Source organism: Pseudopodoces humilis, chromosome 19 (assembly GCF_049639895.1).
Source record: "Pseudopodoces humilis isolate 2021_Gansu_Grassland_sample_001 chromosome 19, ASM4963989v1, whole genome shotgun sequence".
In the NCBI taxonomy this organism is placed as follows: domain Eukaryota; kingdom Metazoa; phylum Chordata; class Aves; order Passeriformes; family Paridae; genus Pseudopodoces; species Pseudopodoces humilis.
The window spans coordinates 11442808-11468381 of NC_142218.1; the positions used below are offsets into that span (position 1 = coordinate 11442808).

At 42.3% G+C, this 25574-nt stretch overlaps 2 protein-coding genes across 3 annotated transcripts; both read left to right on the forward strand.

The window, feature by feature from the left end:
- The first annotated feature begins 13991 nt into the window (after positions 1 to 13991).
- Positions 13992 to 20802, forward strand: PRELID3B (PRELI domain containing 3B). Of its 2 annotated transcripts, none has more exons than XM_005524831.3 (6): positions 13992 to 14091; positions 14704 to 14872; positions 15238 to 15327; positions 15708 to 15778; positions 16590 to 16692; positions 17368 to 20802. In XM_005524831.3, exons 1-6 carry the CDS (start codon positions 14060 to 14062, stop codon positions 17485 to 17487), a joined length of 585 nt encoding a protein of 194 aa, XP_005524888.1. In that variant the 5' UTR covers positions 13992 to 14059; the 3' UTR covers positions 17488 to 20802. The 2 variants fall into 2 exon arrangements, with proteins under 2 accessions (XP_005524888.1, XP_014109699.1); XM_014254224.2 differs by lacking the exon at positions 17368 to 20802 and adding an exon at positions 16778 to 16903.
- A 2400-nt stretch (positions 20803 to 23202) lies between these two features.
- LOC148182826 (uncharacterized) lies at positions 23203 to 25424 on the forward strand (the record flags this gene model as incomplete). Its single annotated transcript, XM_088064764.1, has 1 exon — positions 23203 to 25424. A coding segment is annotated over one exon (861 nt), but the record flags the coding sequence as incomplete, so codon positions are not given.
- Between the last annotated feature and the right edge of the window lie 150 nt (positions 25425 to 25574).

The following is a 25574-nucleotide window of genomic DNA, read 5'->3' on the forward strand; positions in this document are numbered from 1 at the left end:
GTTCTCTGGGATGCAGGGCTTTGGGTGTCCCTCTTTTCATACATCCAGATGAGCCCCAAGTCAAGCAGGATTTCTGTTGCCTTTGGTGTTGTGCTGACAGTGGAAAGCAGAGAAGCTCCATGCACAGGGAAAGGGGAGGCAAAGAGGGGAGACTGGGTGGTGTTCACAGCAGGGCACCCCTGGCAGTCATTTCCCAGGGCTGAGGAGCCAGAGCTGAATGAATGTCAAAGCAGCACAACTCTGTGAGCAAAACCAACAGGACTGGACTGGAGGGCTTCAGACTGCTGATCCCAAACTTTGACAAAGCCTGATAAAGGAGTTAAGCAGTGAATCACCCAAAAATGAATGAAAAGTGATCCGCAGTTCTGTGTCTGTGTGGTAAAACTCTCAGATATTGCCATTATTACACAGCAGTACAGCCTGACTTGGCACTAAGTGGGGTCTGGCCACAGGAGAAACTTAAATTCTTTTTCCATGTATACATTAACAGCTGAGATCAGCTCCAGGAAAATTTTGCTGGAGAAATGTGTCCTCAGCTGATACAGGAAAGTGAATGTCTGGAGAGACAAGAAATCTGCCTGCCAGCAGGGTTCCATTCATGCAGTCCCAGTGCCATTGCACTACCTGATGTAGTTTGCAAGATGGCATTGCTTAAATCAATTCAGTAGAACTGGTTGTTTTCCTGGCATAGTAAACATTTTTGTGTGTGGATAGAAGTAAAAGAAAAGAACCACAACTTTTTTTATTACTCTTTCTCTAAACTCTTAATCTTTGTGTTCTGTCTTCTCAATGAACACCCTTTTTGCCCAGTTAAACACTGCATTATTAATGAGTGGTATTGGCTCAATCTTTTATTATCATTCATATTTTTTTTTAAAATTACTATTTTCTTGACTCAGTTTGAAAAGTGTAGTAACAAAATACACATCCTGAAGCAGTAACTATCAGAGGTGCATATGTTGATCATTTCTGTCTCAGTATGACATGGACAATTAGTTCATGACCCTGTAGCTGCTGTATTTCCAAGTCACCATTTCCCCATGGTGTTGGCGACTGTGCTGCAGATGAAGTAACACTTGGAATGTCTAAATGCACCTAATCCCCCTCTGAGGAGTAATCCCCATGAAGAAGCATTGCGTAATATGGATATTGCTTATCATAAATAGCAATATTTCTTTTATAGACACAAACTCTTAAAATTGAATGTACAGAAATCATGGTTGCCTACACATCTTTCATTTGATCATTTCCAGCATGGTACATAAGATGACTGTTTTTTTCCCAAAGATCACAGCTTTGTGAATTGGCAGAATCTTTTAAAGCAACTATTAAAAATCTGGGGAGAAAATTAAGTATAGAAAAATATCACAAAAATCACATTCTTTTAAACTGGACAGCAAATTACCACCCTCCTATCAACAATGCATAACTACAAAGATTCATCTGGTGGTTTATTCTGTTTGTTGAGCCAGTGAGAACTACCACCCAAAGAGGAGTGTAACCCTCACAGACTGGTCAGGCCATACCAAGAGAAAAAAAACTTAAAGACAAAAATGTGCTTGAATAGCTAAAGGGAGAGACAAAGCTTCATTAGAAGAAAACATGGGTCTCCTTGCCAAAAAAAGTCAGTTCAAGGAAAATTAAAACAGAAGGCAAAAGTAATGGATCCCATTGGGAAAAGACTCAAGGGCTGACGAGAAAATGCTAAAAGCAGCCACAAAACTGAAAAGGTTCAGCTGGTTACAGACACAACCTCAGTGTTTCATTTAAGAAGTGGATTTTTCCTTTAAAGTACTTGGGTTCTTTCCACAGCCCAACAGCAGGGCTGGACAGGCAGACACTCACCCAAAGGAGAAAGGAAAAAAAAGAAAAGGAAAAAGTCCAGCGTCAAACCATCTTCTGTCAAAATCCCATAAACCCTTTTTCTAAATGTAGTTTCAATTTGTGTTAGGTAAGGCTCTAAATGCTGAATCATCACACAGTTTGATTTGGGGCTTTATTTGGTTTGGGTTTTTAGTATTAATTCACCATAAGCAGGTATTGTGAAGGGTTGTTTTATGGACTAATTTACAAGGATAGCCTAAAATCCAAGAAAAATCTTGGACATTGGAGAGAAAAACCAGATGAGTCCAGTTTTGCTCCTGAAGTATCAGGTGATGGGGTGAGAATGAAGAGCTCCAGTTCCTCCTCCTTGCCCAAATCTTCCTTTTGCTGACAGTTGAAAGGTTAAAAAAGTGGAGGATATCATGCCACAAAAGAGATGTTTTGCAGGAGGAATAGGAAGGGTCTTTCCGGATCCTATAGACTGCAGGATTAATGAGCTGTAGTTTTTTCAGGCATATCACATCACAAACATGAATAATTACCATTATGACACACTTACAAGCAATGTAGCTTTCAGAGGAACAGTTGCTCTAACTCGAAAAGGCAACAAGGTTCAGTGGTTTGTACGTGCACAAACTACAGATGTATTCATTTTTCCATCTGTTTCTTATTTGTCACAGAAAAACAGAGAACTACTGCCAGTAGTCAGAAATGTTCTAAAGCCCACCAAGTATACTGACTTCAATGTGTTTTACAGAGAAAGAGAATAGAATTTACAGGATCATTGATCACTTGAACCAACTCTGATCAGTGTCTAAACCAGTAAAAGGAAGCATCAGTAACTATAAATAGAGAAATGCAGCATTCCCATCATTGTGACCCCAGGCCAGCACCAGTCACTGCTAAACCCACAGTCCACATCACTAAGACAACTCAATCATGTATTTCTTTTTATTTTCCCCATAAGTTTCTGTGTAGTTTTGTTTTTTCCCAACATGCTGTCAGGGAAACCCTACACTCCTGTAGCTTAGTATCCAGCTCTTTATTGCTATTGACTGACCAAACTTAGAATTTTGAACCAATTGATACACTGTCCTTCCCATTATGAAAGGAACCGTAAACTGGATACCATAAGCTGGATAGAGCTCAAACAAGACCTTTTTTGAAAGTTCAGCTCTTCCAAAATGCCTGGGAGAAACTTGCCAATTAACTCTTCTGTTTATTATTTTATTAATCATTTTACATATCAATATTCTATTATGCTATATGCTATCCACTGAAAAACAGCCCTGTAACCTGACTGGTGTCTTCTTATTTAGCTGTGTCTCAATTCCACTCTTATGTTATCTTTGAACAATGTTGGATTCCTCTGACAAACAATATTTTGTGAATTTTGTGAGAGCTGCCAGCTAAATTTCAAGTGATAACAATTAAGTTGCAGTTGCACATTGCTTGTATCTGTGTCATACTTTTATCTAACAGACAGATTTTCACTAGGAGAAGAGGTGCTATATATGAATATATATGTGAACACTGAATTTAGGATGCACTGCAGGGAACAGGAGCTCTTCAACTCCCAGGGGTGCCCCAGTGGTGTCCCCTGTGCCCTGAGCTCATGTGGAGCACATGAGTCACATCCACACCGCAAAGCACCAGGGCAGGCTCGGATCTGGCACTTGGCCTCTCAGCCTGGGGTCTGAGGAGCTCTTCCACGCTCCACACAACACTCACCTGTTCCAGGAGTGCCCCAGGAGGGTTCCAGTCCTCATCACATGCTTTAAGGCTGCAGTTCTTACCCTGAGAGCCTCCTGCATGGATAACTGCAGGACAAAGGTAGGGAGTGGTCACCTGAAAGAGCACTCTTGGCAGAGTGGAATTTATTATAACACTGGACTTGGATTTCAGTTGTCTGTCATGGTGAGAGGTATTTCTGTCCCTCTCTCCTTTGGGTCTCTTGGAGCTTTGCTTTTATCTGTCGTCAAGGAAACACCAGGGTTTTTTCCCCCTTGCTCATTAATGTCTGCATTTTTGTTTCCATAGCTACAAAGGAACCTTAGTGTTTTAAAATAGCAGTAATTGGATTACCATGACTTTTTCAAATTTATTGACACCATTAATGGTTCTGATTTTCAAAAGCAGACACCGAAATTGTATCAGCAATTTTTCAGCTATTAACGTGTTATCTCCTTGTCCTGAAATCCTTGGTACATGCTCAGAAAAGTCTTCAGCATCCAGACATTCACTGCAGCCAGACTCAGGCTCCATACGTGGTGCTCTGAAATTACTGAAAATAGTAATAGTAATGCTCTTTACTTGGATTAGTTTCAATTTCTGATGGTCTCCTGCAAAGGAGTGCACAGGTTCTGTTGAGAATCTGCTCAGTATTAGCATATTACAGATCCTTTGTGATTTGACCCCAGTAGAATAATCTGGAAGAATTTTTACAGCCAAGGATCTTGGCAACTCAGGATGCAGGAACATGGGAAAAGCACGAAGAATTGAGAGTACCAGTATTGTTAACAACTGGTATTACTTAGCAGGGACATAATTCATGTTTTAAGACAAAAAGCGACACTCCTACACTGTCTGTGGTTCTATGCACCCTCCTACCACCCTGAAATTGTTCCTGTGCTGCCTTCTAGCACTTTTCATTTACTTGTTACCATTGTCTATTTGAGATGCTCACAAAGCACCATAAATGCATATTCTGTACCCCTACTCTTTCTTTCCTGCCCCTCCTGCCTTCAGCTGAGGACAGAAAGCAGCTGAATTCACTGTATGGATGTCCCAGCAGCAGTGTCACCACTCCTTGTGCTCAGCCCAGCCAGAGACACACAGCAGTGCCACCCTGGAACTGGAACTGGAATAAAATTAACCAGGAGGTTAATAAGAGGTGGACAGAGAGAATGTCCAGATACCACCTATTGTTTTAGAAAAACAAGCTCAAGAGAGTCTCCAACCTAAAATCTAGGCATAGCAAAAAGGTGACGAGTGACTAAACACAAATAAGTGTGAATCAGGAAGTCTCTTTAATTTAAAATATTTGTTCCTATTTTTCATAATGGATTTCTGTGCTCCTCGAGGCTCAGACATTCTATCACCATAGAAACAGTATCCTGTGTCTCTGAGGACCTGCTGTAGCTGTGTGCTGTTATGGAAACAGTCATCTGAACAGCTCCACTCATGGCTGTGTTTCAGTGATTGTGTTTGTAAAGATCCATTGCTAAATTACCCTTTAAGGATTCATTTTAATAAAAACTAAGTCCCTGAAGTACATGGCAATTTCATAAACTCCTCAAGGCTTCTCCAAAGTAAAAATACAGCAATGGAAAAAAGATATACATTAGAATTACCTTGCCCTTTCAATAATTACCAACCTCTCCTAATCCCTACCATTAGCAAAGGTTTGGGGAAAAGATGGGTCTGTCCTCCCCAGCAATCATTAATAAATCTACTTCAGGAAAGTAAATTCTGATGTCATGTTCTGTGCAAGGACTCCTTCACACACCCATCCTATGTGGCAGCATGGCAATGAAATTCAAAAAAATAAGAAGGTACAGGGAGAAAATGTGGCTCACATGACTGAACTGGGAATTCTCACATTGTAATTCCAGGTGAACCATTCTTTGTCTCAAAAAAGCCATCCAAGACAGATTTCGGAAAAGATAACATGTGAGTTGGAAGCTCAACTCCCACTAATTTTTTCCTGGGAATTGAGTCCTTAGCTGATCCCAGAAAATTTCCTCAATATTTTCGTATTTGTAATATCTGAGATACTACTACTTACATATTTCACTAGAGTTCTGTGGGCATGAGTATTTTGTATTTTCTTGAACAAAGCCATCAAAGAACCAGGAACAACTGAAAGGTGCTGTTTGGGTTAATAGTCAGCTGTAAAGAGCTTCCTGCCTAATTACAGATTCTTCTATGTAGTTACTGCAGCTTTAGACTGTAATTTCCTTTTTTTTATATTTTTTTTTTTACTTTAATTAAAATCATTTGCATCAAGAAGTTCCTTTCCAACCCAAACCATCCTAAGGTTATTTCCTATCTCTATTCCTACATCAAATACTGGTTATTATGGCTTGTAAAAGGAACGTTTCCTAACACTGACTATCTGAATATCTCTGATTACACTATCATTTTATAATGTATAAAGAAATTACCCAAATATAATGAACTTGTGAGTATAATTCAAATACCTCCACTGAACTTCAGGGAAGCAGGAAAACAAAAGCTACTCAGAAATGTGTAAGTTTTGAAACCCTCTCAGGTCTTTTCCCCTCCTGAGAGGGATGCAATGATACCTCAGCAATATCATCATCATCATCAATTTTTTTTTCCATTAAAATATTTACAGCTTCTTTAATCAGCAAGGTTTAAGATATGTGACACTCTGAAACACACATTTATAAAGGGAACAAACACTGATTTTGGAGTAATGAAATAAGTAATGAAATAAGTTTTCATTGTTGCTGATACTCGATTGCCTCCAAGTTTTGTGATTAATGAAGCTTTGTGGAGGCTTTTTATTAATATCATCATTTTCCTTAGAAGTCTCCTGGCCTACTGCTCCCCTCGCTGATGGATCTGGCAGCACCAATCCCTGTGTGAGTCTGTCTGCTCAGGAGTGTCCAGCTGGTCACACAGTATTTGTTTTTCCTGTTCCTATGCTACTCATCCCACTGCACATTTGGGAGCTTCTGGCTTTGAAGACACATAGAATGCATATCTTGATTAAAAAGAAGGGCTGTGCTCTTCATCTTGCATTTTATAGACTTTTATTTTTAATAATTACTGCTTTACAGTATTTTGTGTATTTCAGAGAGTTCCTGGATATTCAGAATTTTTCATCAGTAGAAAGGGTATATAAAAATTCCTCTTATTTCTGACCATCAAAACCAAACTTTGACACTAAGAAGCTTTAACTCCATTTTTGCCATCTTATTAACCATGGATCTGCAGGATATCTTATTGAACCAGTGCACTAGAACTGATATTATTTACTTGTGCAGCAACTTGGAAGTGGTTCTTAAATGACTCAATTTAGAGAAGAACTAAATTGAGTCAGCTAGGTAGAAAGAGCTTTAATGTACACTATGCAAGACCTAGATAGGAAAAATTGCATTTTAAATGGTTTTGTGAGAAGAGTAGTCAAGGCTAAAACTACTTATTCCTTTTAAAAATATTTTTAACTTCAGTTTGTGGCTGTCTGTTTACATTTTGGACTCTATTCATGTAACAGAAAACACATATACATCCTCAGGAGATGGATCAGTCCAAGCTGACTTAATCATACTGGGATAAAATTGATGATTTCTCCGTGTATGGAATTTAACTTTTCCTTTTTTTATTTATACACATAGCTTATTCCTTTCATTATTGCTGAAACAATAAATTGCAGGCAGCTCCATTTCATTAAGTTTAGGCAGTACAGTGGTGAAAAAGCTGTTTTCTCCTAAAGGGCTCTCTAATTAATCATCACTAATGAAGCTGTGCCAATTAACAATGGTAGTGGAATGCCTAGAAGTGTCTGAGGGCCGAGTCCAAGCTGTGAGGATTTTACTTGCTGTCCTTCACAAGTGCAACACACCCAGGGCTGGTCTGCAAATGGATTTTTAACAGCTCATGTTTTTGTAATATTTACTAAATTCTTAGATCCTCTTCAAGTTGTTGCATATATTTGACTCAAATGTTCTTGGTCTGTGTGTAGTGGGTTTGTACAGGCCTGTTAAATGTGTTTGGCTTTGGATCAGGACAGAATGTAGTGGAGTTCTTTTGCAGGATTTCCAAGATTATAAGTATTCCCACATATTCCTCTCACTTTCCTTAAGTGCTGTAATATTTCACAGTTAAGTACATTAAAAAGCCCCCATGGCCTGGAGTGTCAGACAGTGGTTACAGGAAATGCAGATTCAGGAATTTTATCAAGCTGGACACTGACAGTTTTGATCACACCATCTCATGGCCTTTGATTTTTCCTAAAAGGAATCTATGACTTTTACATTAGTGAAGATTTTATGGAGTCTGCTTACTTTACAGTTTAATATGTTTATTAGAGCATACCATAAAAGAAAATACTTTTGTCCCAACTGTGTATTACGAGTATTCTCTTATTTTATTTGCATGGAAGATCCTGCATTATGTTTCCATCTTAAACTCTCCTATTTGATTAATATTTTTATTTATTTTTCTTTTATAGTTTATCCCTTAAGCTGGATGAAAAGAACTCATGAGAAACCTTCAGAAGGCTCTTTGGAAAAGAGGAATATTTTCAGTGAAGCTACAAACAAGAAACCACCACTGGCCAGATAAGATATTAAAAATTTTTAAATATCAGAGCACCTCATCCCCAGCCAGAAAAGGGTCATTTTCAGGTGCAGTTTTTGACTCCCATGCTCACTGTTTCCCTGTGAATTGTCAGTCCTGTCCAAACACCAACGTTTCTTCTCAGTTTGGGGTTGGGAATTCCCACTGTCGGGCCCAGAGGAGAGGCTGGGACTGAGCCTTAAGCTGCTGTTCCTATTAAAGATCCATGACTGCGGTCACAGAGAGGAGGTCTTGTGCTCTCAATTGCTGAGACTGGTCCTCCCCCTGCATAACAAATACAATCCCAGCACTAAGGACAGCAGAAACACTCCTAAATCTAGGATCCATCTGTTCTCTGGCCCACAAAACTTTGAAGAAAAATGATTTAATGGCTTTCCTTCAGCAGAGCTCTGTGGTTAGCCATGGGCACATGAAAGCCCACGTGCCTCAAGACTGTTTGGTTGATAATTGATCCGATCATTGTCGTGGTGACAGCTGAGATGTCAGCACTGATGACTAAGTGGCCACTTCCGTGCGGTACTTTGTGTATGACAAAGTGACTGCTTTTATTTCCAGGTTGTGATTTCTTTAAACCATGCCCAAAGATAGCTGATGGAGCACAAGATTTCTGAAACAAAGAGTTTGACAGAAATTTTGGACACGGGAGCAAGTTCTGAAGACCATGAGTTATGTTTGTGGTTTAATACATAAATCTGCCCATGACCTGTCATTACTGGTTCTTCAGGCTTTGCACTGAAAGTTGCACCAACATATGTTTGAGAATGTTTTTATAAGAACTGTTGTCATCTTTTGAAATACACAAGGATCACTGGGGGAGAAACATGATTATCTCCAAACAACACAAAATCATCAGCATTTTCAAAGTACTTTAAAATTTGTGGTTTTGTCTTTAATTGTGCTGTTACTGTGCTTGCTCATGAGTTGTGGGTGATAACATGTGATTATCATCTGCCTACTTGATCACATGCACATTTGTGATGCTTGCAAGAGCAAACATTATCTGGCTGGGATCTGTCACATTCTCAGAGTTTCAGAGACTGTTTCCCAGACAACAGCACAGTCCCCTTTATCCACGAGCCGTGCACCACCGTGAACCTGCCCTCAGTCTAACACCTGGTGGCAGCTGCTGCTCCCACTCCTGACACAGACAAGATGTTTGTAGAACCATAATCCAACTGCCTGAACTCTGCAAGTCAAGGAAACTGCACAACTGAAATTAAAAAGTCAAAATGAGTCAAACAGCACCTACCTTGTTACAAATTCTGAGTCAATTTTTAAATTGAAACCAGACCACTCTTTGCCAAAAGCCATTTAAGGGCCGTGTACTACCTGTTTAAGACCTCTGCTGCCAAACATCAAGCCAAGCACAGCTGTGTAAAGTGGTAAATCATTTCTCTGTGGTAATTTGAGTGTGTTAAAACAAAGGAGCCCAGAGGGCAGGTGGAAGAGGGAGTGTCAGAAGTAGCTCAGGCCAGCTGGGTGGGATCCTGTGTGCAGGGCGTTTACATTTTGGATGTTGTCAGGTGGGGGAGGAAGCTGATAAGAAAAAATAATTATTTGCATTCAAATTATATAAACAGTGCCAGAGCCTGGTTAGTGTAGGCAGTGTTAGACAGAGTGTTTCCCAACTGCAGGAGATGTATCACATGCTGGGTAAGGAAGGTATATGAGGCAACAGCACTCTGAAGGTGTGCAGCTCTAAGCCTCTTGGCACGTTTTATGGCAGAAGAGTAAAATAAAAAGGATCTGAAAATCAAATGTTTGTCCCAGATCATTCTATTAAAGATGCACATTTTTAATATTCCCTAACTTAAACTTTGCATTGTGAAGCAAAGATAATGTCTGGGTTTTAATTTATAGGGGGGAGGGGGCAGGATATTGGTGGGATTTGGGCAGGGTTCTTCAAGGTGTGCAGGGGTATTTGGGGAAGGGAGAGATCTTAAATGGCAGATAACAAAATCTCAGTCTCCCCTTGATGCTCTTAGCCCCAGTCAGCTAAAACTGTGCAGCTGTAGCAGCAGTGTAGCAGTATCACCAATCAGCAGTTCAGATCTCAAGCTGTCCTTCTACATCAGGTGGCCACAGGTTTCTGAAGATCTTATCACTAATTTGTTGTTTTTCACTCGTTAAGAATGACTTCAAATGTGAGTGGAATATTAAATTATTTTGCTTATTGATCCTGTGACACTCCATCCAAATATCCTGTAAGTTTGCAGAGGGGCTCTCTGGGGTGTGCCATTCCCTCTCTGGGTGCCATGGAAGATCCAAGGTAGGATCTGATGGGAGATTTACCACCCTCTATATCACCCGTTCCACTTCTGACTGCAACTCTGCCTTTCAGGTCTTCAAGAAAAAGCAAATCCATGGTCAAGATGAAGTGGTGATTCTCTTTCCAGCCGAAGACAGCTTTAAATTTTTTTAAGATATCCCTCACCTCCTGTTGAGAGCTTCTTCATCCTGTGAATGATGTCCTTGGCTTTCCTCACTGTTCCCATAAAGTACCAGTGAGTGCACAGGTGTACAGCAGGACATTTGCACTCTCAATTGTTCTCAGGTTTTTGGGTCTGGACATCTCCGTTACCTGAGACATTGGACTGGCTTTATTGAAATCACATCCCGGAGAGCTGTGCAGTGTAATTGTAGCTGTGGTAACCAATACCTGCAAAGGGAAGAAAAGCTACTTAATCACAGATGAGTACTTGTGCAAATTGAAATCTAAAAGTCTGTTCTCACAGAGACACACAGGGAGTGGAATACACAGACAACACATGAGATCCAGCACCCCCCTCTCGTGGTTTTCCCACACAGAAGGCAGGAATCGATCCAAACTGATTTCTTAGTAATTATATAAACACCTGCAGCTCTTCTCTGAAAGCTGATATAGTTACTGGCATTTAATTTCTTCTTCACAGTGACAGGTATTAGTCTGAGGATAGAAAATGATAATCTGTAAAAATTTTTATTAGTACTTCCTAGGCAACTTGATGGCTATTTCTGGTGGAATATGGAAGACTAAGGGAAAGGAATTTGTTGGTTATTTCTATAAGCTCTTTTTTCTGCAAACTGAGGGAGGAAGTAAATACCACAGTATAGAAAACAAAACTCTCCTGGTCATCTGATAAAGTGCAGAAACAAATACAGGCATTTGGTTGTCTTACACTGCTCTGTGTTGTAACTGAGTTGAACTGAATTGCATGATACAACCAGCAAGTCAGTGTTTGTCAGAGGGTGAAGAACAAATGCACTGAACTGAGAGAAGTGCTGCAGGTCTGGCTAAAGCCAAGCTGGTTCCAGTGGGTGTTTTGGGGCTGCACAGCATTGGTCAAATCAGCCCTGACCAGTTGTTCTTGCTCTGCAGCACTAGCATGGTTTTCCTGTCATTTTTTCATTTCATTTATGGCTCAGTGTGCAAGCAGAAATTTAGCTGCCTTGTTCCCTCACAGTGCTCATCCTGGCCACGTGAAGAGCTGTTCCAGAGCACCATGAGCAGCAGCCCCAGAACAGAAATAGCTGTCCTCAGGTGGCCCCAGGGCCAGCCCACACAGCCTGGGCAGAGCTGCAGAGCTCAGGGGCAGTTTGGCAGTGCAGCTCCCCTGCTTGAGGCTGTGAGGTTTATGGAGCTCTCAAGTGCTATTTGCTGCATTCTGGTCCTTTCCCTCTGCCCTGGGTCAAATGAAGGCTACAGGTCTCAGCGGTGAGGAGTGTGGGACATCTGTTCTGAAGAAGGAAGGGGAAGGACTTTGGGGTGGGAGGCCAATTTGCAGCAGCAGTGGGGACTCCAGTGTTCGGACTCAACATCAGCAGTGAAACTCTTAATGCCTTGCAGAGGATGTAAAACTGGTAAAGAATGCTGGTTACTTCAATAAAAACACATTTTCAGGCAGCAGTTGCATTTAGCAGTTGTGAGCAAACAGCCCCTGAAGGACACATAGGAAGACTAAGGAATCTCATCATGGGTTTCCACAGGTTTTTATGTTCTCTTCTCGGTGTCCATCATCGTCCTCAGTGATCATTTTGGAACTGCCTGGGACTGGACAAACTTAACTGACAGAATGTTTTCTTTCATTTCAGTTATTAGACAAATACTGACAACATATAGGGGCAAAGATACTGTATTTCATGGTATTATAATATATGTAAATAATTCTGAAGTTTAGGTTGTGCCACTTTTTATTCTGCAGTTACAAATGTGCATTTTATTTTCCTAAAGTCTGGCTGTATTATTTATAATTGTGTTATTTCTCTTACAAGACAGGTTTATAAGTAGTTCCACACTTGACATCACTCAGATATAGAGATCTGCTTTAACAAATCTCCTGTTAAAATAGCCTGAAGTTTACATGAGCAAGAACTGCTGAAATCTAGCTCCTAATCTGCACCATATGTTAGCATATGCTTCCTTCTTGGAGATGACATTTTGCTTTGCTTCCAGTAGATAACATTTCTTTTTCAGAAAAATACCCTGATGAGGCTACAGGCAGCCTGATGGATAAGGAATGGGTGTCTGCTGCACTGTCCCTGCCATTTAAGGGACACCTCCTTCCACAGCTGTGTCACACTGAGAACCCTCAAAATGCTTTGCATTTTTAACATCCTTTGCAAAACTCACCAGTTGCAAAAATCACTCGGTGGCTATTCAGACTACAATGGATTTAGAGCTGCCTCACAATCTTCCAGCAATAGCTCTGTCCACTCTGACAGATCAGTAGCGCGTTAACCATGTTCAGGAATAGTCCATGAGGTCAAAGAGTCAGGGAAAACAGAATCAAGACAGGTATGCCCAGCAAAAAATTATTCTCTTAACAGCTCTCATTTAAGTATTTGCTGCTGGCTGAACCTGGTATTTACCATTAAATAGTTGCTTCTCTGTACCAGAGCTGCTGGATTTGATGTTCGGGATGCACAGGGGATGTTCAGTGCCTGTGAGTACTGGCACAGGACTGGGATTTCTGGCACGGCAGAGGGGTGCCAGCGATGTCACGGTGTGACAGAACCTGTTTCTGGGAAGTTTCCCTCTCCTGCTTTTCCACTGAGGCTGTTTTTGTGCGGTTACGAGTGCACAGGGGTCACTTTGTGTGCATGAAACGCTACCCGGCTGTTTGACCAAAGCCCCGTTTTCACTGAACTCACGGCACTTTCCAACATTGTCGGGAATTTTAGAAGGAAGCGCTTGACGGCGCGCCAAGAAACGCATGTGGGTCTGTTTGGAGCCGTGACCACTCCTTTATTACGGCCGTAAATCAGGCCGGTTCATGCCGCGGATGAGTCGGGAGGCAGTCGGTGCCAGCTGCCGCGTCCCTGGCAGCGGTGCGGGTTATGAAACCCTTACGAAATCTCTTACAAAACCGCCCGGGCCGGGCCGCTGGCCCCGCGCCTGCCGCGCCTCACGCGCGTGACGTCACACACCCGCCTGCCGCGCTCCCGGCGCCCCCTGCCGGCCGACACGGGAAGGCCGCTGCGGTGTGACGCCACCGGGCATCTTCGGCAGCGCTGACGTCATGGGACACCCGCGGCTCCGGCCCCGCCGCGCCCGGCAAGGCGGCGAGTGGCGACGGGGCCGGGCCGGGCCGTGCGAGCCCCGGCCTGACCGGAGCGCGGCTCACAGACCGCACCCGCCCGTGTTGGCGCGATGGGCGGCGGAGCCGGCGGTGCCACCCCCGGGTGCTCCCGTCACCCGGGCCCGGCGGGGTCACGGGCCGCGCCCGCCCCAACCTCACCCCAAATGTCCCCGGTCGGGCACGGCCCCGGTCACGCCGTACGCGCCCCGTGACGTCAGCGCGGCGCCACGCGACGATTGGCGGGCGCTGCCCGCGCAGGCGCGCGCGGCCGGCGGCAGAGCCGTGCCCGCGGAACCGAGCGGCGGCGGCGGCGGCCCCGGAGCGCGCCTGGGCCGGGCCCCGCAGCCATGAAGATCTGGACTTCGGAGCACGTGTTCGAGTAGGTGCCGGGCAGGGAGGCGGGTGGGCGGCGGCGGGGCCGGCCCCGGACGCGGGGGCCTCCTCCGGCGGGCCGGGGGCTGCGGGGACTGCGCCGAGCCAGGGCCGCTCCCCGGGAGCTCCTCGCCGCAGCCTCGCTCCGGTCGCTGCCTCTCGCCTCCCCTGACGTTTCCCCGGAGCCGGCGGGGCTGCGGAAGCTCGGCAGCGGCTGTAGCTGTGCGGGGCCAGCGGCGCTGTCGGCACCGAGCAGCGTCCTTGTGCTGCCCTCGCCCGCCCCGATCAGGCCCTCCGTGGTGTCGGGGCTCAAGTGCTCCGGAACACCTGCGTTAAAAATAATCTGAAGGGAGTACTCGTTAGAGGGAAGTAGAAACTTAATAAATCACTCCGGTATTACGAAAATCTGGATAAAGAGCACTCTTTTAGCATGGTGTCACAGGGAAAACATTCTTATCCAGTTGCAATAGAACTCAGCACACCCAGTGAATCAGGTGTGTTGTATACATGATTTTCATGTGCCACTGCTCAGTCGACGAAATAGAGGTTTTTTTCTCTAGGGGAGGATATAATCCTATTGAAGACTGTGCAAATTAGTGTTGTGATTGTGTTTGGGCAGTCACCCCTGGGAAACCGTGATGACAGCTGCCATGAGGAAATACCCCAACCCCATGAACCCCAGTGTGGTGGGAGTCGATGTCCTGGACAGACACGTGGATCCCAGCGGGAAGCTGCACAGCCACAGGCTCCTGAGCACAGAGTGGGGAATCCCGGCCATTGTGAAATCGGTGGGTATTGTGTCACAGGCCAGAAAGGGCCGCCGCAGGGAGGGGAAGCTCCTGAGCCAACTGTTGTAATAGATGTGCATTATTTCATAACTTTAATGGTTTAAACATTTAATGACTTAAGCATTTACGTATTGGGAAAGTGCAGCAGCAGCACACAGTGACCCTGGTAGCCAACTCTTGATCTCAGACTGCTGCTATCTGGAAAATGAGATCTATCTCAACTGAATAGCTTTGTTTTAAGCTAAATCCTAATAGTGTCCTCTTGGTGTCTGTTCAATGCAATAACCACTGCTTGTGCATTTAAAGGCATGAAGAATTGCAGTGGGTTAGTGGAATTGATGCCATCTCTGTTTGCCTGTCCCCAGCTCATCGGCACCTGCAGGACAAGGACGTACGTGCAGGAGCACTCTGTTGTTGACCCTGTGAAAAAAACAATGGAACTTAAATCCTGTAATGTAAGTACTTGTGGTTGTGCCACTGAAATGGATCACAGAGTATAACAGCACCTTGTACATATGAAAAGGAAAATCATCTTGAAAATAACATGAGAATTGTTTTAGAACAATGCGAGTTAAAGGTTTAAGTAATGTGGTAATAGTTGATCAGTTCTGTTTCTTAGGAAGGAGCTGCTTGGCTCTTGGAACTTGTCACTGCTGAAGCTGTGAACATACTGATGAACAAGAGGAGTTTTTTGGGTGGGGGTTGTGTTAAGAAAAAATGTTTTAAAGCCTCTTGGTCTATGTACACTGTGATTGTTTCCTAATCGTGTAACATCTTGCTCTCTGTAGTCCTGTGTTATTTGTATCAAGGCGTAATCCTGTCCTGTGTTCTACAGATTTCATTTACAAACCTCGTGTCAGTAGATGAGAGGCTTGTCTATAAACCACACCCTCATGAACCACACAAGTGAGTACCTCCTTGCTCTGAGATTGCCCACAGCTACTGGATTTTGCTCTGAAAATGTCCATGGTTTCCCTTGATCAGAAGATGAGGTTTACATGGCCTTTGTTACAGTAAATTGTCTGAAACAGGATAAAAATGGACTGTCACTTCCTGCAGTGACACTGGTTCTGAGACTCACTGGAACACTTTGGGTCATGCTGTGCTGGAGTCCAGTTCAGGGTGTTCTGTCTGTAACTGAGTTTGTGCACATCTGCAATTTTCAGCTCCTTGTTCTTGATCCCATTGTCACCCTGAGCACAGATCTGCACTAGAAAGCACATTCATGTGCCTTTAGCATCTGATTTTGGAGGTTTGTGTTTTGGTGGTTGCTTGGGGTAAGGCCACTTAGAGCTTAGTGAGTCTATGCTGCTGGAAGTGGTGATAATTCTGAAGGATCATTCTAGGGATTCTGACGCTGGAGTTCTTTTCTGTCATGACAGTCAGAAATGTTCAATCCCTATTGTTGAAGGGGATATTTTAATATTGTTTTCCCTGTATACTGCAACTCCATATCTGCTGATTCCACTCTTAACATTCTACTGCTAAAGATGGAAATGGCTGGGAGCCACAAAGGGAGACTTGGACTTGCCAGGCACTCTTAGGCTTTATTTTATAAGTAGAAGTATAAAGCAGTTATAAAGTGTGGAAATGGGTTTAGGGGGCAGGCAGTTCTGTGTTATAGAGCAAAGCTGATGAGGGAATGTACTTGTAGAGGAGGAGGGAGTTTATTTTTTAAACTACTCAGAGTAATTTAGTTTCCTGCTCTCTGTTTCAGAACCATTCTGACACAAGAAGCAATAATATCTGTAAAAGGTGTCAGTCTCAGCAGTTACCTAGAAGGGCTAATGGCAAACACAATTTCTTCCAATGCTAAAAAAGTAAGTATGGCCTTTGTAAATGTGTGGTCACTGACTGAATGTAAAAGGGAATAAAGATCTCTGTTTCACTTTTTGGCTTTATCAGCAGCCTCAGGAAGGGGCCACATAGTTCTGCTGCCTTTACTGTAGAGTCTGAATGCTCAGCATGCTGAACTTCCTCTTCTTTTTTCCCCTTGTGAATGGAGATAATAAATTGTTACTGGCAAAGGTCTCTGAATCTTCCTGGGAGAAAACATCTTCCCTCACTCAACAGTGTGGCACTGTCATTCTTTTGCTGCCCTCTTGATGCCATCTGATCACTTTTGCTGTCAAAAAGGGATCTACATTCATACAGAAAGAGTTATGTGGGAACAATGAAACAGTATTTTAGTTGAGAGTCCGTTCTCTGGCAATTCAAAGATATCTGGAGTTCAGCCTCAAGAATGATAAAGCAGTCTGGGTAAAAAGTCCTTTGTGGTTCATGATGTGAGAACTGCTGATATAAAGAATTGTTTTCATGAAATCAAAGGCAGAACATGTTCCAGCAGTACTCCAGTTATTGAAATAACATCAGAGACACGTATTTCTGTTCTTTCCTCTTTCAACTACTGTATCTTTAGTCATTTTCAGTAAGAATTTAGCTGATTTACTTATTTGCTAAGCTTTACACACTAATAAACTTTTCTTTAACTGTAGGGCCGTGAAGCATTGGAATGGGTAATTAAAAGACTAAATGCTGAAATTGAAGAGTTTGCAGCTTCAGCAAGAGGAACCATGAGGAATTCAATGGCAGCAGCAGCATTTGTAGAGAAATGATGATAGTTCTTAGACCTGTATCACTAACAAGGCTTAATGACCTGCAGCTTTTCTCCAGGCTTAAATACATGCATCCTTTCTTATTTAAAGGATGTGTGTATTAGGCATGTTATAAATTTAATCTGGAGAAAAGCTGAATTCTTACCAAGGCTGGGGCTCAAAGGCAATTTAATATATTGGGTCAGCTGGACCGAATTGCGGTTACAGATGAAGAAATAAATTTCTAACTGTAGTTCCTGTATTTACATGAACTCTAACTTATAATGTTTGCAGATATGAAATAGCCTCATTTAGTGGTGAGGCTGCATATGGTGGAGGACACTGGCATGTTAGGCTAACTTTTATTTTTTGTGTGACTTATGGACTACCTCTTTTGGGACCAAGCCCAAAATTAAGCAGAATGGTTCTTCCAGCATTGTTCTTTTTGTTGATTTTTGGCAGCTGTGTGATACAACTTGGTTTTACAGAAAGCTTATTACTTGATGCTTGAAATATAAAAGAATGTTCAAAATATTTTTTGATAAGCTTTTTAACTTGACTGGTTGAACTAACATGGTACTCAAATTATTTTTCAGTCACTATAGGTAAAACATCAAAGTGTCTCTTACCTACCTACCAAGACCTAAATCCTGCTCCTAAATGCAACATTAATGAGCTGGGCATGCAGTACCTTAAAATCAAATTTTATCTTAAACTTGTAAGTATAAGAAGTATCTCCATTTCTAAAAGCCCATTACATAAAGGTACAGTAAGCAAAGAGCCTTAAAATCTTGTAAGCTGCTACAGTAGCAGGTGTTCACTCCAAAGAACCAATTAAAGACTGAAAAACCTTTGAAAAGGTGGCTGAGGAGATACCTAAATATAAGAGGAAGTAGTATTTAACAATATTCTCATTAACTTGATCAGGTTCCAGAAATAACCTGCTCCATCCACTGGATATTGTGTTGTCCTTTACTTTGACCAGTGTTTTAAGTTCCAAATCCCTTTACCCTTTGAACTTATTTGCTCATAGTACAAGGCCCTTTGTGTTCTCAAGGTTTTCACTTGGTGTTCTCCAGTCTCTGTTTCCTGGTACTCACTGCAGGTTCTTGGTACTGTTGCTGGTCATTTGCTGCAGGAACCGAAAGGTCAGCCCTGTGTGCCAGGCTGTGTGTGTGCGTGTGCAGGCTGTGTGAGTGTGTACCAGGCTGTGTGTGTGTGCAGGCTGTGTGTGTACCAGGCTGTGTGTGTGTGCAGGCTGTGTGAGTGTCTATGTGTGTCTGTGCAGGCTGTCTGTGTGTGTGTGTGTGTGTGCAGGCTGTCTGTGTGTGTGTGTGTGCCAGGCTGTGTGTGTGTGTGCAGGCTGTGTGTGTGTGTGTGTGTGTGTGCGCCAGGCTGTGTGTGTGTGCAGGCTGTGTGTGTGTGTGTGTGTGTGTGCAGGCTGTGTGTGTGTGTGTGCCAGGCTGTGTGTGTCAGGCTGTGTGTGTGTGTGCGTGTGCAGGCAGTCTGAGTGTGTGTGTGCGTGTGCAGGCTGTGTGAGTGTGTACCAGGCTGTGTGTGTGTGCAGGCTGTGTGTGTGTGTGTGTGTGCCAGGCTGTGTGTGTGTGTGCCAGGCTGTGTGTGTGTGTGCAGGCTGTGTGTGTGTGTGTGCCAGGCTGTGTGTGTGTGTGCAGGCTGTGTGTGTGTGTGTGTGCCAGGCTGTGTGTGTGTGTCAGGCTGTGTGTGTGTGTGTGTGTCAGGCTGTGTGTGTGTGTACCAGGCTCTGTGTGTGTGTGTGTGTGTGCCAGGCTGTGTGTGCAGGCTCTGTGTGTGTGTGTCAGACTATGTGTGTGCCCCGCTGCCAGTTGTCCTGGGCACCTCCCTGTCCCACCAGGCTCCGGTGTGAACAGAAAAACGCAAAGGCACAGCCCAGAAGTAGCTGATGGTGGTATTTTGGTGCCCAAGGTTTTTTTCTGGAATTTTGATTCTAAGTTTACAAGTGATTTCAAGACCCTCTTGGCCTTTATGAACTGTAATGTCACCCAGCCCAGCATATTTGATTTTCTGCCATTTCTGTTCTATCAAATTGCCTATGAAGTAGCATCTGCTGTATAGAGAACCAGAGCTTATTTTAACAAACGAGAACACTTCTGTAAGGTTTGTGCTGGGGGAAGAAAACAGAAATATACATATATAATTTTAATAATTAACTATTCTAAATAGAATATTTTTCTAAACAGAAATTGTTTGAGACTACCTTACTAATTCAAGTCATTGAGGTTTGCCATACTTTTACAGGAGATTATTACAACTGAAATAACATTTCAATTTTAAAAGTGTGTGAAACTTCTGCAAAACTGTACCATCATTTCTGATAAAAATACTTAGTTTGAAACTCATTTTATATGTTTGCTCAGCCATTAGCATAATTTGATATTCTAAAGTCAGTTTTTTCATTTCCAAATTTTTCTGCACTAAGGACTGCATAGTAGAACTCACAGTTTGGCCTTGCACTGAAAAAAAAACCTTTTAAGTTTTACAGGCATTCAACAACTTCTTGAAAGATAATAAATTTCTTTCTTCTATTTTATTTATATGCCTGCATTCTCATTCTGTCAGAGTATGGCTTTCTGTACATGGCGCTTTTTAAATAAAATTTTGTTTCAATTCTGGCTAATTCCTCGAACTTTCTGGTCTATTTGTGTTTTAGAACTATAGGGTGTGTAATCTAAAATGAGAGGGGTGAGGGTGAAGAAATCCCTGGAGTGGCTTCTTTTCTTGAAATGCATATCCTAAAATGCACATTCACAGCTGCTTTTTTTGCTTCTTAATAACTGCTTTTCTGCAAAATCTGGCTGTAACTCACACCAAGATTTCACAGTTTGCTGTGGAGAATCCATCCTGTGGAAAGATTTTCAATCTGCTTGGGCTGAGATTTGTGTTCAGATTCAGTGCAGGGAGTGTGGGTTGCTGTGGATGAATGCACCACACCACTGTGAGGGGCTGGGAGGAATGGAGGAGGTGGGGAAGAGAAAGGCTACAGCTGGAGGAACAGAACTGAAGGACCAACAGGAAAGAAGAAATAAAGAAAAAAGGGAAGGGACACGGGAAGTGGAGGGGCAGAGGTGGAGGAATGTGATGTGAACAAATCGGTGCTGAGGATTGATGGATCCCTGCCCACCAATGGGTGTCAGCACCTGCTCAGCCACAGCAGTGAACTTCAAGTGCCAGCCAGGGGTTTGCTTCAAAAAAAGCAGAAAAATTGTAACCACCATTTCCTACAACATTGCTGATCTGTCTCTTGTGGTCTGTACTTGCATTTATATTTCCAATAAATGTCATATATAGTAAACATGAGCACCCACTGTGTGATAACTGCAACATTGCCAATCTCCTGGCCCTGACAGCATTGGTTCAAAGGGAGGGTCAGAAACCTGTTGAGGTTCATGCTTTTGGAAGAACTGAAGAATGGTGATAAAGAGCTTGTGTGGAAGCAGTGAGTCACTATAGAATTCTTCCATTTCTTAAAGTGGGGGTTGCTCTTTCTCTTGCACAGGACCTGTTAATTTCTATTTTAAATAACCCTACAGCTTTGCTTTACATGTTGCTGTAGAACTGAATTATTCTGCAGGTAAAGCTGCATGTTACAACTAAGCTGAACTAATTGCTTACCTTAGGAGGACCATGAGCACCAGCTGTGGACAAAATACCTTACATCATCATGCTATTTTATTATGACCACATTTAAAAAGTAACAGAAGTTATTAAACACATGAAAAGAGGAAGTAATGCACAAGATTTTTAAAGCTTGAGTGTACCTGAATTGTGCTCTGCAGATCCTGGGTCCCTCCTCAGGCTATTTATGCCACATTTTGTAGAATGGACAGCTGAGACTTGGATGGCACTGCAAAATTATTTTTACTTTGAATCCAGGTGTCCAAAAGTTAAAAATTAATGTTTTCATCTGCTTCATCAACTAGCCTTGAGAATACTGTCCTGTAACAGGAAACAGCACAGAGCTGAATCTTAAGATAAAGAGTAGAGCTGATTTCAGTGAGGTGTTTGCTGGCACACTGGGCAGTGCTGTGCTCAGACAGGAGATTTACCAGGAGATGACCTGTATTGTCATCAGCATGGCATCATTTCCAGTGGCTGTGCAGCAGATTAGGGTCAGCAGCAGAGAGAACAGCAGAGCTTTACCAGCACAGCCCAGTATGGCTTACCCAGGCAGAGAAAGGAGGTAAATCCACAGCTACTCAAGGTAAGAAATGTTGTTACTGACCTCTGCATTTTGTACAAAGGTGACTGTAATTCCACGTTTCTTGACAGTGTTATTTCATAGGAAAAAGTGCAATACTTTGTTATTTTAAATTAGGACAGAAAGAACTCAGTGAAAAGATACTGGAATTTATAGCCTGTTGGATGCCGGCTTTTTAGTTTAACTTGCCTTTTTTAAAAAATATTTGTTCTCCCCTGTAAAATACACTTGAGAAACCTTTGAGATTAAAGATAGTGACAAAATTATAACGGCTTTAGATAGCAAGGGATTCTTAAGGGGTTAATTACTTTTATGTTTTATTAAAAATACAGGGCAGCAAGCAAACTTGTCACTTTATCATAAATTACACATGTTTGGAAAAAGTAATTTGTTTTGCCTTTTGATCTATAAACATTGTGCTCTTGAAAGAATTGCAACCATGTTGCAACAGCTCTTAAATTACAGAAGCATTATCTCTAAATGTTAAATATATTCAAGAACTTTTGGGGATGTCATCAATGGTATATAAGCAGCTCTTTTTAGTGTGGGAATTTTTGCATTGTGTGAAATCCCCAGGATTTTAATGTTTGCATAGTGAGACACCATTCAAGTTCAGTGGCTGTTCAGCAGACACCTGCTTCAGTTAAGAGGTGACCTGGGTGGGAGTTGCACCCATGGTGATTATGTTAAATCCATTACACACTCATCTGGCCATGGTTGTGTAAGAATATGGGCAAAGCTGGGGTGTGTTCACCTGCAGCTTCCTGTACCTGTATCTTGCACTTTCTTGCTCCATAAAATGTGCTTGTGATGACTGAAGAGCTTTTTGTGCCTTCCTGTGCCTGTCTGGAGAGGCAGCTGCAGGTTTGAGCGCTCTAAGTTTTGCGGCGCAGTCTGGAGATGAGAGAAGGCAGCTGTGGATCAGCCTCTTGATCTACTCACACTATAATTAGATGCACCTTTTTGAACTGAAATTTAAGCTGTTCTGTTCCCTTTTTAATCATGTCTGCCTTCTATCACAACTTCTCTTTACAGTATTTTTATTAAACAATTCAAACTAGCATAAATTTTAAAAAAATGTTACTATACAGGTTTTATATCCAGAGGTATAAAAGAAAAGTAACAAAATAAGACCTCTTTTTATCTGAATAACAGAATGAGTTTAGCACATTGTTAGCTTCCAAATCATGCACATGGTACACAGGAAAATAAATCTGGTTGAACAAGGACAGACATACCAGGAGAGAAAAATGTCTGCAACTGTATGTGTGATTCTCTACCGGTCCCCGGAAAGGCACAATGTTCTCAATAATTCTTTGGGCTCCTATTACTGGAGCGTTTCTGCACCAAAAGAGAAACTACTTAAAGACCAAGCACACAGTTTGAATCATTATTTTCTGAAAAAATATTTTTGGGGTAATGCTGTCTTTTTGTTTTGGTGTGATAGAGATCTTTTGTTTAAAATACTCCTGATTTAACACCCATCATGTTGGGGATTTATTTGGCTTTTCAGTGTCATCTCTTCAACCTACCTGGACCTACTTGGTCTCACTTTTTTGGCCTCCCTGGACCCCTCCAGTGTCAAGACTTTAGCCTCCTTGGAACTCTTTAAAATCCCCTTTTCAGATTCATTAGATTTATCCAGTCTGAGCTCTTCATCCTCTGTGGAATTCTCCAGTCTCACTTCTTCATCCTCTCTGGACCTTTCAAGTCTCACGTCTTCATTCTCCTCAGACTTCTCCAGTACCTCCTCTTCAATTTCCTTAGAGCTCTCCAGTCTCACCTCTTCAGATTCCTGGGAGCGCTCCAGTTTCTCCTCTTCAGTTTCACTGGACCTATCAAGTCTCACTTCATCAGGCTCTCTGGATCAGTCTGGCGACAGTTCTTCAATCTCTTTAGATCTCTCAAGTGTCACCTCTCTATCCACAGATTTCTCCAGCCCTACTTCTTCACTCTCTCTAGACCTCTCCAGTCTCACTTCTTCATCCTCCACAGATGTTTCCAGTCTTGCCTCCTCAGCTTCCTTGGACTTTTCCTGTACAATCCCTCCATCCTCACCAGGTGTCTCCGAGTACAGCTCCTCCACCTCGTCAGAATCTCTAGACCTCACCGATTTTAATTATTTCATGTTTCAGCGCTCCTCTGCATTATCTTCTTCAACTCCTGAGGATGTTTCCAATCTCATCTCTACACCTTTTCTGGATGTCTCCAATCTCAGCTTTCAAGATGCTTCTTCCCTCACTCCCTCAGTGTCTTTGGACATGTCCCTCACATCCTCAGTTCCCCCAGACTTGTCCACGCTCACATTTCTGGATGTTGCTAATCGCACCACAGCAGCTTCTCTTGATCTCTGCATCTAACCCTCCTAACTTATCCCCTTCTCTCTGCAACCCCTCTCTGTCCTTCTAAATTTCTCTCCTTTACCTGCTCTTTCTTTTTTTTCTCTCTCTGAAAATTTTAACCTGAGGAAAGTTTAGGGTTTTACAAAATATCTCCTGGCATCTAAACTGGGCATGAGAACAGATCATACAAATCTATAACGGTGCCTTGTAACAGCTGCATAAACATAAATATTTATTCTAGAATTTTTGTAGATCACATTTTCCATCACTGATTGATATCCAGTCTGCCTCAGCAGACCTCTCCCAAAGGTTTAGCTTTTTCAGTTCATGCTGAATTTTTATCTATCAAGACCAACAAATAGTAAATAGAGCTAAATGTGTAAATAATTGCATCCAGGTTCTATATCTCCATTATGAGTTTATATCTGAGTTAGTTTGACAGAATTGCAGGCAGTGGCACTTCATAGGCAGTACAGAGAGAGAAGGTGTGGTGGGAAAAGAAAATTGTGGAGCAAAAAGGAGGTGAGAAATGGGTTAGGGAGAGGAACCAGAGAAGCTGTGGGGCAGGAATACAGGAGCATGTAGCTGGAGAAAAACGCCCAGCTCAACTGGCATGATTTTTCTCTGCCAAGCCATCTATGTGGCCTGGGCTGCCCATGAGGCTTTAAATAATCTTAGTGCTAATTATTTTTATCTATCAAATCATCAGGTGTTTCCATTAAAGAAGCATTTACATGTAAAATCCCCTTTCTCAGTTGATGTAAGTACTGCAGTTACTTGTCTTGCATCAAATGTGCTGCTTAGCACAGAGGGGCTTCCCAAAATCTTTGGTGCTGTCTTGTATCTTTTTGTTATCGTTACCACTGGGGCTTCAAAACCAAATATATTTCCTTTCAATATCACTGGCATCTTTCTGTTCTAAAAGTGCAGAAACATGTTTGTCATAACAAATATTTTTTAATTAATTTATGCAAACTGGAAAGCTTTGCTCCAATATGCCATATCTGTCAAAAATTAGAATATGTTTGACACAAAAATAAAGAAGAAAGCAAGTGCAAGTAAGTTGTGTTTTCTGCCGCGTTTACACTAGTTATTTCTTTAAAATTAAGTAGGAACAATTGCAATATGTCTGTTTAAGAAATTAACACAGAATTTTATAGGAGCAGAGTTGTTTAACAGTTAAAAAAATAAAAACAAAACAGATCAGTGGTCCAGATCTTATGATTGTATGCTGAAGACAGACTGACATATCTGGTGGACAGTTGCTCTTTTTGTTCTGGTGGCTCTTTCCTGAGTAAATTGTGTGGATTGTTAATTGCAATGGTTCTGGACTAAATGAGATCTCTAATAAAGCTGAAAATTATTCTGTGCTTTAAAAATGGTTTGACTTTGGATGAAAGGAAGTAAGCAAACAAAAGTGCAAGGATTTGTTAAAAAGCCAATATTTAATCTCCTTAAGTATTTTGTCATAATTATTTAAATGAACGTTAGGTTAGGACCAAATTGCTGACATATCAAACATGATTTGA